This window comes from Anopheles bellator, chromosome 1 (genome assembly GCF_943735745.2).
Source record: "Anopheles bellator chromosome 1, idAnoBellAS_SP24_06.2, whole genome shotgun sequence".
In the NCBI taxonomy this organism is placed as follows: domain Eukaryota; kingdom Metazoa; phylum Arthropoda; class Insecta; order Diptera; family Culicidae; genus Anopheles; species Anopheles bellator.
This window is the reverse complement of record NC_071285.1, coordinates 36,423,778-36,435,933: the sequence shown is the minus strand read 5'-3', so window position 1 is coordinate 36,435,933 and position 12,156 is coordinate 36,423,778. Positions and strand designations below refer to the sequence as shown.

The 12,156-nt window shown below is 50.6% G+C and overlaps 1 protein-coding gene across 1 annotated transcript in view; it reads right to left on the bottom strand.

The window, feature by feature from the left end:
• LOC131205499 (AF4/FMR2 family member lilli) overlaps positions 1-12,156 on the bottom strand; it is a 57,218-nt gene that overhangs the window by 6,025 nt on the left and 39,037 nt on the right. Inside the window, exons 3-8 of the mRNA XM_058197618.1 lie at positions 3,270-3,971; positions 2,973-3,111; positions 1,948-2,634; positions 1,691-1,875; positions 1,163-1,620; positions 806-1,082 (exon numbers count right to left, since the gene is read on the bottom strand). Of these exons, the coding sequence (XP_058053601.1) occupies positions 806-1,082; positions 1,163-1,620; positions 1,691-1,875; positions 1,948-2,634; positions 2,973-3,111; positions 3,270-3,971 (2,448 nt within the window). The remainder of the gene's footprint in view (positions 1-805; positions 1,083-1,162; positions 1,621-1,690; positions 1,876-1,947; positions 2,635-2,972; positions 3,112-3,269; positions 3,972-12,156) is intronic.

Below are 12,156 nucleotides of genomic sequence, written 5' to 3'. Positions count from 1 at the left end.
ATTGTCGGCAACCAAAGTGGGATGATTGGCCGGTGTGCCCGATGGGAACAGCATTACAAAAAAAGGGTTCACTTAAAATGCTCTGTTACGATGATTGATGGCTATACGAAGTACTGAGAACTCATGTACACAAATAATCTATACCCCTTCACCAATTTACACAAATCTAACAAAAATACTTTAAACTTAAATACTAAAACAATCGAACTACTTCTACAACAAAGGAATACAAAAGAACAAATGAATCCCAAACAGTGAAGTGAAGACCATCACCAACAGCAGCTGGCAAAAGGTGGTTCAACCAATGACACAAGGAGCAGAGAAAGGATCAACGAAAAATGTGGTCCTGCACTCTCCCGGAAGTACTCTTTGTAGTACCTAACGTCCTTCACATGTTGGTTTTACTATTACGTTCATGGTATAATTTACTATTTCCTTCTTCTCAAAAGGTTCACCAAATGCGTCGCATCTTTCGAAGGGCTGATTAGTGTGGGATGGTAGCAGTCTGATTGTAATAGTGAATGGGATTTCAGATAGATTTACTTATTCACGGTCAAGAACTGTGTTCATCTACGCTGCCGGCATGCTGCTATACTGGCTCATGGACTTTAGTATCTACATCTTAACCCTCATCGATTCTTCTCTTTCGTTCTGCGTCCTACGCCCTACATTCTCTACTCGTCGGTCAAACATCTCCCTGTGGCCTCTGGGTGTAAAATGGTGTCTACGTCACTACAACTCCCCGGGGGCGAGGCATTCGAAGTAGGGTTTTGGGTTTTTGATTTTAATAATAGCTGTAATTTACCGTATTCTCTGGACTATGATCATTATGCTGTGGTTCTATTTTAAACTCCATCTGGGGACTACCACCGACGTTGCTGTTTCCTCCGGCACCGGCACCGGCACCGGTAGCAGCAGCAGCAGCAGCAGCGTTTGACGAACTGCCACCACCGCCGCCACCGCCACTGCCACCACCACCCGAGCTCGGCGTATCGTACTTGCCACGCTTGAATCGACCGTACAGCGAGCTGTACGGCAGGTTATAGTGGATGGCGGCTTGATTGATCGACATGTGTCCCTGTCTGTGGAGGAGGAGCGTGTGACGGACACGGTGTGTTAGAATATTACGCTGTTAAACATTGCATACCAACGACGGACTTACTTGACTGATTCTAAGGCTTCCATCATCGCGTCCTCCGACCAGGGCGTGGGGTTGGAGCGCGAAAGCTCGATCCCTTCGCGCTTGCACCGCCCGTACAGTGTGCCGGTCGGAATGCCAAACTCGGTACTCGCCTTCTGCACCGACGTCTGTCCGGCGCGAATCGCTTCCAAGGCACGGTCTAGATCCTCCGCGGACCAGGTGGTGGGCGCCGCGTTGAACGGTGCCGCCAGCCGTATGCCTTCGCGGCGCGCAATCTTGTAGAGTGTGGACGACGGAATGCCGAACGCTTTCGAGGCCTTGTTGGCCGAGATCGTCCCCGTGCGCAGTGCTTCCAGGGCATTGTTAAGAGAATCTTCGTTCCACGTCTTCGACGGACCCTCCTTCTTGGGCGTATCGATACCGAGTCGATGGGCACGCTGCCAGAGTGTAGTCGATGGAATGCCGTACGTTGCGGAAGCCTGTGAAAAGGCAAGTGCGTTCCCAATAACCGCATTTTACACATATTAGCCACCACCGTGTCCTTACTACCTTGGTCAAGCTCATGTTGTGAGTGCGCAACGCTTCCAGCGCCGACTCCATATCCTCGGCGGTCCACGTCTTGGGTCCGGTAGGAGTTTTCGCCTCGTTCGGACTGGTGAGATTGGTGTACTGGATCGAGGACCCGTCCAAAATGCCCGCCTTGGAATCCTCGCTGGCATCCGATTGATACATATCTGGCAAAAGATGTGAGACACGTTAGGTAGGTAGTTCACAATCAAACAAAAAGGGCTCATATCACGACGTACCGCTCATCTGGCTTTGGTTCATAATGCCGGAGATTTCCGGTGTCACCACCATGCCACTGCTGCCGTGCATCGATGACTGATCCTGCTCGACCTCCATCGTCTGTTGCTGCTGCTCGGCATCGTTTATGATTTCCTGTTTTAAGTTCAGTCTCGGTTTCAGCAGCTCCTCGCCTCCATTGCTACCATTGCTACTGGCGGCGGCGCTCTGTGCGACGCTCGTCGCCCCTACAGCTGCCCCTCCGCCACCACCGCCTGTTACCAAGTTCTCAGGATGCTGACTGGAAGATGAGGACGATACACTCGATGCAGGGCTGTGAGTGGTCGGATGGTGCTGCTGTTGCTGGGGATCCATCAACATTACGTGCTGCTGCTGTTGTTGTTGCTGCATGTGTGGTGGCGAATGCCGGTGGTCATTCTGTGGCTGCTGCGCCGGAGGCTGCGGCGTTTGCCGATGCGCCGCTGCTGCGGCCGCCGCTGCCACTGCCGCCGCTTGTTGTTGTTGCTGCTGCTGCTGCAGTAAATGCTGTTGGTGCAACAATTGCTGTTGCTGTTGCACCTGCTGCTGCTGGTGGTGCAGCTGCTGATGGCTGACGACCTGATTGTCCAGTTGAACTGCGTTCGGGGGATGATCTAGTGAACGTAACGTTTCGAATTTCACTCGTAAATCACCATCGTTTGGCACAGAATCTGAGGGGGGGACGCAAGGAAAACCAATTGTTGGTCAGAACCACTATCTGCTACCGAGTCTATTTGTTTATCTTTCTACGACCCGTGCAACATCACTCTCTACAGTTCTACAAGACATAACTGACGGCGAGCTCTTATGGGTCACGATGACCATCAAACAAAAGAAGGGAACTCTTAACGATTGATGAAAGAACGAAAAACTAAACAAACTATGAGCAGCTTTCGAAGTCACCCAATAAGAGACCCGCCCGTCGGTGGCAATGAAACCGTACGCAAAAAGTACACAAAAACTATGCCAAATAATACAAAAAATAGATAAATAAAAAAAGATTACTAACACTTACTGGACAGATCACGGGTATCGTGGCTAGGCGCACAATTAATGTCCACATGTTCTGTCACCGGTGTCGCCGTGGGTGCTGGTGGTTCCGGTGCAAAATCCAAGTAACCCATCGGTACGCCCATAACGGAACCATTCTGTTCGGGGTGGAAGAAGAAAACGCACATGTTAGACCACTCAACAGCGGCCCCGTTCGTGAAGGGCAAACTGATTCCTGTGAGCCGTCCCTCTTCGATTGTCACAACAAGAGGAACCAGCACGTAGCAAGGCACGAGTTTTGCGATATTTTACTCACTATTCCAACGCCCATGCCTAGACTGGCCATTTTGCTGGCAATCGAGTGCTGGTGCTGTGAATGATGATGATGCTGCGGCAGGTGATGATGATGATGATGCAGGTGAGGAAGGTAGTGTTTATTCTTGGCAGCAGAACTCCGCGTGTTGCTGCTGGTGGTGGTGAGGTCGTGCGATTCTACCACTACTACAGCGGACGGCGATCCATCGTCCTCCCTTAGGCGGCTACTGCTGGTAGTACTCGATGCTCCGGCCGCGGACGGGGAAGGCGTTGATCCACCCGCTTCACCACCGTGCTGCTGCAGCAGGTGTGAATGCAGATGGGGCGGGTGGAGGTGATGGTGGAGATAGCTTCGTCCCTTGCTGCCACAACTTTTGCCGTTTTCACTGTACCCGGAGGACGCCTGCGAAGACGACGTGGAACTGTGGCTACCGTTACCGTGCGATCCTCCGCCCGATCGACCACCAGCGGCAGATGCTCCACCACCGCTGTTGCTGCTGCCGCCGCCACCGTACGATCCCGATCCGGGCGGTGGAGGTGGAGGAGGAGGTTGCTGGTGGTGATGGTTCCGGTTATCCGGGGGCGAACGCGATCGATACGGTTTGTAGCGCTTGACCGCGGGCGAGTAGTCCTGCTCGTACTGTGGTTCGCCTACCTCACATAGGCCCTTGATTTTTAATTGTTCTGCAGTCCGTAGTAGGCTCTGTGGAGAGAAAGATTGAAATCAACATTGCAATTACTTGAACCAATTTATTTCTAATCAATAGTGTTTTTTTCCAGTCTAAGGTTTTACTCCTTATAATGCTGACATCACACTAACTGTCAAATAATTGCCTGCAAAGTACAATGGTTGCTGTGATGAGCTTGGCTAGAGAATGGAAACCGTTCTAAGAACCGAGAGTGTGGCTTCTAATTCAATTTAAAAATTTCCCCCCTGTGCCAATCATAGGACCTGGTGGCGTGGAGAAAGGCACAGGAAAATCCGCTAAAGGAAGTGTTGCACAGGGTAACGAAACAAGCTGGTGGTCCCCGTTTGTGTTCCGCTGCTCTTATTGCTGCTTCCTTGCCTTGCCGCAGACACGCACTGGCAGACAGCGAAAAGTGCACGGCGGCAGCACCGCGACCTTGACAGCCGTTAACCTGATACTCAATATTTACACATTCGTTTCTCTCTCGCCCCCCGTTTGCCTATCCAACAACGACGGGCGGACATAGGGGAAGATAATAAAAAAAAATAATAATAACGACGCACAGGAGGAAGCGAAGGGGCAAAAAGACGTAAGATGAGTCAAATATATGTAGAGGAGGGAACAAAAAAAAATCTGGATGGAAACCAATAAAAAAGGAAAGCCCTCACAATGTGGCCGCGGCGCACACAAAACGAAAACATATTCCACGTGCTTTACATTCTCGTTCTGTTGCTTCTCCTTCGCTCCTCTCTCTCTCGCTCTCTCTCACACTCTGTTGATATTTATGCCCCATATTTTTACGCTATTCACAATTTCATCTTCACCACTGCTGCGCGCATCATCGCCGCGTTGTGTCCTCCTCCGCATCATCATCGCAATCTTTCCCATTTCTCTTTCTAAACAGCGACACATTCGCTTTGCCACCCTCTCCCCCCACCACACACACACATTATCGTCCTCCACCTTTCACCCCCTACACAATGCTACCGCCCTCCTCCTCCTTCGCTTTCCCTTTTCCTTTCCTTTATTTTATTTTATGTAACGTCGATGTGTGCGTGTTTATTGCTTATTTTTGTTTTGATTCCTCGCCATCATCCGGCGGCGGTGGTGCCGGTTGTTTAGCGCGGCTTGTTCTTTACTGTTCAAACGAACGACGTTTGTGCGCAATTTTATCGCAGGACACACAGTCGATAAACGAAACCTGTAGGCTGAGGGCAGATGCAATGAAAACAATTTATGTATTTATACATTACGTTGCTCTTTTTGGTTGTTGGAGCATTTTGCTTCATTTAATTCATCGTTTCGAACGGATCGCAGCTAAAGTGTCTAAAACTAACGGCAGAGCAAGACGATCCATTTACCCAAGATTGTGCGTCAAAAGTCAAGAGCTTCTGAGGATGCTCGATCATATGTTCTGGGCAAGCCGCCGATTGACGGATATAAACACGATCAGAGTAGACAGGTGACGTCTTCCAATTAGGTGACATAAAAATAGGAGCACCAGCCCGAACAAGTTAACCATAAATGCTGCCCAGTGCGGCCACCAGACGTCTATACGTTTCACGTGGGCCCGGATGCCGGACATCACCACATCCTAATTTTAGAATGGACGCTATCGTGTATCTGCTCTGAACGTAATAAGCTCACTGTAAGGTACTAAGAAGAATTGGGTCTATTTTATCGCCTCTTATTCTGGAAACTCTGCGTTATTAAAACAAGATTTTCGACCATTCGACATTTGGCGTCTTTAATGGGGCCAACCACATACACCATCGAAACAGGTTAATGTGAACCGTTGTTTAATCCGATCGTCGATTTCAGTCAACAGATTAGCGTGCGGAAACATTGAACGAAAACAGTGGGTCGCCCAAAAATGTGCAATCCATTGCGTAGTAGTGGTGTGATCATGATCAACAACACCTCATACTCACGATCGAGTGGTCCCTCAGAAGCCCCAGATAAGCGAACTTTTCTTTGTCGTTTTAAAACAATAATAGCACATTATCGCTCAGAAGAAAATAAAAAAAAAAGAGGACCAAACACAACACCCAAACAACAGCAACAGCCGACGCCCTGGGCAACGGATGATAATCGCAAGCAGTGGTCGTGCGTCGTCACGCGTTGTCGACACGCGGACGTCGTGATGGATGTTTGACGAGAATTAATGAGATTAAAAATTCACAAAAATATCCCCTGTACCAATATGGACCAGATAGGGCGCGCGCACTCGATCGAGGCAAATAACCGCAAGTTAGTGCGCGTCCATCATTCGCTGGCACGGATCAGTTTTGATGGTCAAATTCTATAAAGGATAACATCCCATCTAATTATTCGTAGGATGTCTCCTAGAAAAGTGGGCCCCAAAAGTATTATAGAAGCCTTTTTTTTTATTCCACCACAGCCACGATACTTTCAACTTAATTACAACACGACAATGGCTCGAAACCTTCTCCTAAAGAACACGCGCACACACAAACCGCGGACCATGATCGATAACGATGGATTCGAAAAGGCCCCCCGAAGGACCACACTCGCTCCCTCGCTCGCTCGCTCGCTCGCTCGCTCAAACTCCCCGCGGGACAAACTAGGATAATCAATTTGAATTCCCGCACAAACACACACAATCTCCAATCGACCGAGGGCACTAGGTATTAACGAAAGCAGCAAAAAAAAAACGGGACCAACCTCTCGAAGGGATTCCAATGTGCGCCCGACTCGGACTCGGGACTGCGACCATCTTGCAAAGCAGCAAAAATAAAAAGAAAAACTGAACCTCCAGAGTGGGCTCGCACAGCAAACGAATGGCCACTGAAACGGCGCGACTGAAAGGAACAGCCCAAGGAACGGGGACGCACGGTTACGTCGGGCATTCCGTCGCCGCCACCACCGCCTACTTCGTCCGTCCCACATATTCAAGGGAAAGAAGCCAAAGAAACCCAAGGAACCCATACGAACAGAACCGCGCCCGCGGTTCAGGAAGCGTCCACGACGACCGTCTGCGCCAGCAACAAGGATAAGAAGAAAACGATAAGAAAGCGCGAACGAGAGAAAGGAAGAAAAAAAAACCCAACGTAATCTAGCGTTCTGTGTGGATGAGAGCGAGCTCGCACCCGCGTGTGTGCGTGTCAGTGTCCAGCACAATTTTTTCTTCCCCTCTCGCTCCTGCGAAGCCGCACCCGCACCCCGTGGGCTGGATGATGCCGATTCCGATGCTCCCGGAGCCGGAGCGTCCGAGCGATACACATCAGCCTTGGCGGCCTGCTGCGCGCCCCTTGCGATTCCTTCGCGGGCAAGGGGGTGTGGGGTAGGATCCCGCCGCCGTAAGCGCCGACTCGCCCGCAGTAGTAGTGGTGCGGACGGCCCCGGGTATGCAATGAAAGGACAGGATTGTGTGTTGCGAAAAAAAAAATGCGCGCACACACAGTCACACGCAAGAAGGAAAAAATCCAAGAACCGCTAACGACGCGACGACGACGAAGGAAAAAATGTGCGCCTGTGTGTGCGGCGGCGAGTCCGCATCGGGCGCCTGCTGCCTTCGATTTTTTTTTTGGTTTGGTTCTTTTCTTCTTTTTTGCGCTTTCGAGAGTCCCACCACCACCGCTCCCGGTCTCATTTCTGCACGCTCCACGACCGGAAGACAGAAGCGGGTGGGGAAGGGGGCCGACAGAGCGCAGTGTCACCCGCCAACGATGTCGTTTCTTGGAATATCTTTTTCTGACGAAGGCGACACAACTTGTGCCTCGGTATGTGATGGCTGGCTGGCCACCACCGCGCCGCCGATGCTCCCTTCTGGAGCAGCTTCAGTAGTGATGGCGGTTCCTCCAGCATACAGGAGCTCTGCTGTCATAAGGAACTACCTACAACAAAAAAAGCGACTAAAAACTGTACAATTTTTTCACCCCGAGCATATTACCACCACATGATCACGTTTATACAATACACCAGCAACGGCAGCGGGAGCGGCGACGTAGCAAGCGACGACAACGCGCGCGTCCTTATGCATCCATCCACTTTCTCTTTCTCCTTCTCTCGCTCGCTCGCTCTCTCGCTTTCTCTCAGCGTCGCGTTCGCACGATCCGTTGTCTTATTCCCACCATCTTGGCTCTCTTTCCCCCCTCCGGGGGTGCACTCTGCGCGATGTGATTTTTTCTTCGCCAGCCAGATCGCAAGGAACACAGGACTCTCTCTTCCAGGCGGCAGCGAGAGCGAGACAGCCTTTCGGGACCGTGTTCGTGTCGTGAGCCCCTCTCTCGACCCGTTTTCCGCTGGTTTTATAGGCCCCCGGAGGAGTGCATGTTTTTTTTTGGCTTGCTCCTGCGGTACTAGAGCCACTACCTGCTCTGCAAGCGACCGCCTCCCATTCCTTGCCACACTACTCTGTATCCTTTTTACTATCAACCCCTTTTGAGAGAGCTCAATACTCCACACACAGCTTCAGATTGTTTTTTTTTCCTGTGACCGCCTTTAAGGGAAGGAAGAAAAAAAACTCACGTCCAACGCGGCGCAACCACAACAACCACTCCACCACAGCCCGCCCGCCGCCCGGAGCGGGCCCCCCATCAGATATCAGGTTGTGTTCTCGTTCGTTCGCTGTGTATTGATTAGTGCCACCCCCTAATTTTTATTTCAACTTTTTACATAACCCTCCGGCCGCCGCCGCCGCTCGCAGTTGCTTGTTGTATATACGGGGCCACGGCGCACCGATTTCAGGTCCCCCTGAACCCCATTCGAAAACCAGCAAAAGTAAACTTGCTCCAGAAAGTAAGTGTAAGAAAAACAATTCAAAGAGTCCCCCACAGAGAGCGGGGCCATCGCTGCTCCTCTTGCTACGTCGGCGTCACAGGATAGTGTCACACACAAAAAAGGATACCCTTCGAAAGACGGCGCAGCAGCACCCGCATCGCGTGATCTGGCGACGACAACGCGAGCCGGCCCCCCACCGCGTAACGGGAACATACGGAGGAGCACCGTCCTGCGAATATGCGCTGTTGTTGCAGCTGCTGGCTGCCGTGTGGCCGCGTTCTGCAGGAATTGCAGCATACAAGCAGCGGGCAGCAGCAGCCAACAACAACGGCGAAAGGAAGAAAACCCTCTGCGTTCGCGTCTGAAAGGCCGGTTTTCTTCTGCGTGCCGTTGGGCAGCGCTGCTGCTGCTGCTGCTAGAGAGTCCAACAATTCTTCACTTTCTCACGCGGAGCTCGATCTTGGAAATATAGGTGACAAACTCGTTGCACCGCACCAGCCGGTGAAAAGTACCTGGGGCGAGTTTGGAAGGACATAGCGCGTAAATGATGCATCCCCGTGTGAGGTGGCCTTTGATGGTTGGGAACTGTTGTTTCGAGTTATGCACTTAATATGCTGTTGGAGGCATTTGGTTTTTCCCTCAATCCGTTTACAGGTAGTAGGAACTGCAAATCCTTTAGTTTTGACATACATTTTTCAATCCAGAAAGGAATGATCCCTCTACTCTAGTGGACGAGAATTAAAATCGTTAGAAGGTGCAGCAGCAGCAGCAACGCAGAGAGAGAGCATTTTAGCATGTATACATTATATGGCTGTTTAAATAGACATAAAGCAATCGTCTATTTACTGCACGTTCTGGAAAAAAGAACGAGCTAATCATATCTGCGAACCCCCCGGAGTAGAAATAAACGCCCATCGGAATCCCATCGGAAGCGCGGGACCGTGCGCGTTGCAGCAGTGGACAGGGCAGGAGGAAGGAGGTACGGGATAGGAGTCAGGCCGATTATCTCCAAAGGCTTGTCATCGTCGCGCGATCGTCGAAAAAAAAACCTCCGAGGAGCGCAGAACACTCTCCCTCGCTCTTTCTCTCTCTCTCTCTCTCTCTCTCTCGTATTTAATTGAAGGCTCTGACGCATCCGTCGTCCCACGGGAGCTCTGGCTCTCGAAAACGTCCCTCTACGTGCAAGTGTGTGCTGCACACACACACATACACACGTCTATGTATATACATATATATGTATACATCATATACCGGACACAGGCAGCTTGCGCCAGAAGGAGAAGGTGTAACCATTAACCAAAAAAAAAACGAATTATAAACCTGTTTTTTCGGGGCTCCTTCATGAAGAAGGTTTTTTAATTCGTCTCTAAACGTGTGGCTCCCCCCCCCACAACAATCTCGGAAGACACGAGAGGACTCGCCGGACAATGACGGGGAAACGAGAGAGACGAAAAGCTTTCTTTACCAAACACACCGAAAAAAAAAACGGTCACGAGACGTGTTGTTTGTGAGAATGCCAGAACGGAATTCGTGAGAAATTCTTGTAATCGGCAGACTATGATTTCGAACCACTCCGGGGGCTATAAACCGGCCCATGGTAAGCATTCCGATTCGTGTCGTGTACGAATCTCATCAATCGACCGTTCAAGAAATGTCCTGTGTCCGCGTGGGGCACAAAGCGACGTCGAACGATCGACTTCGAAGGTTCCAAACGTGGGGATCCAATCGTACGATCGATCGATGAGGAATAGCACACGCTTTTTTAATTGAATGCATTGAAAAGTGAGCTTTTGGAACAAAGGACGCAAAATTTTACGAAAGCAGACAATAAAAAGCAAGCAGAATTCTTGGAAGAAAAAAGCATTTGTTTTCTTGTCTTCGCTTCCGTAGTCAGTCATAAAAACTGACTATTGATCGTGTGTATTTGAAGAGCCTTGCGCTGCGCCTCGCCTCGCACCGTCTGCGTGGCATGTGGCAGGCGCATCGCGGCTGCTACCCAGATTCTCGGAACCGTCCCACACCCATACACGCATCGCTGGAGATCGCAAAAGCCAAACCTAACAGCTCAGCCCAGCCAAGGAATCACGACGCACGTCCTACAAATATCATTTCGCACCGCCCAAAACCCTCCTTTTGGCCTAAGCATCCCCCTGGGTGGTCATTCTCACGGCCATGCCAGTGTAACTGTGTGCGGCTTCTGTATTTTTTGTTCTAACGATCACTTAACAAACTCTCGCTCGCCACTTTTGACCGGTTCAGGATACGTTTTTTTCCACTGTGTCACCTACTGCTTCAAGTGGGTCCGTTTTCTTCCGGCGTTCCGGATGCCACCGGGATCTTAAAAGACCACACAAACGGTGTTGTTCTCGGGGGTTGGTTCAAGGATCAAAGACAAATATAACTCAATCAGCCCGGCACATACGGCGCTATCCTCAGTCGATATTTGTTGGTTCCTCATAGAACGATGCGCAATCGTCCTTTCCTTTTCTCTGGTCCTGTCTAAAACACTCGGCAACCACCAGCGCTCTTCAAGGCTGTGTGCTGTCCTTTTTTTTTAAGAAATTGCCATTTTGTACAGTAAAATCTTCGCTCCACTCCCGTTCAGTTTTGTGCTATATTTCGTAGAATATTCATAACAAATGCTTCACTTCGGAGTCACCACACGCTGAACGAAGCGCGATCAGAGATCTTCCTTGTTTTTTCACAGAAATACTCGGAGAAGTTCCACCCGATTTGCTGTCACCGAATGTCACCGATTTCAAATGTCAACATAATGTCAACTTGGATAGCTCCCAGACCAAACCGAAAATACAGAGGACCAACAGGGCATCATTTTGCAAAGATGTTGTTGTTCACTTTACTATCGATGGCGAGACATTCTGAACCGGGTACACCCGAGAGATCACTGAAGACTCCACAAGGCAGTCAAGGCACGGGTACGTCACGAATTGCACTCGTCCTTTGCTGGGACCATCACCCATTTGCTTCGCTTCGCTTCGTAATCCTTTATCGCTTCCGTCAGAGCTTCGATGAAGCTCTTGGCCGGCGCCTAAGCCGAACGAGAGTCTCCATCGCGGCGCACGATCGAACACACCTCACACTACTAACATCCGATTGGCCAAGCACACAAACACCCGCACCCGCCACTGGACACCGGCGTTACGGCCTTAACCGGCGAGTTTCACATGCGTAAAGCACTATTCCAAAGAACGGCCCCAGCTCGGTCGTGTTATCAACTCCTTTCCACTGTGGACCTACACACCCCTATGGGGAGCGCAGGATTAGCCGCCCCTGGGTGGGAAGATGGGCTCGTACCTTTTATACCGCGAAAAGATGCCTTCAACTTGATCCGTTCTCGCCCGCTGATCCACTCGAATTTTGGCGACGGAACACCCTGTGATGGACACAGACCCCTTCTCTCTCTCTCTCTCTGACCGCACGCGCGGACCACCGTGT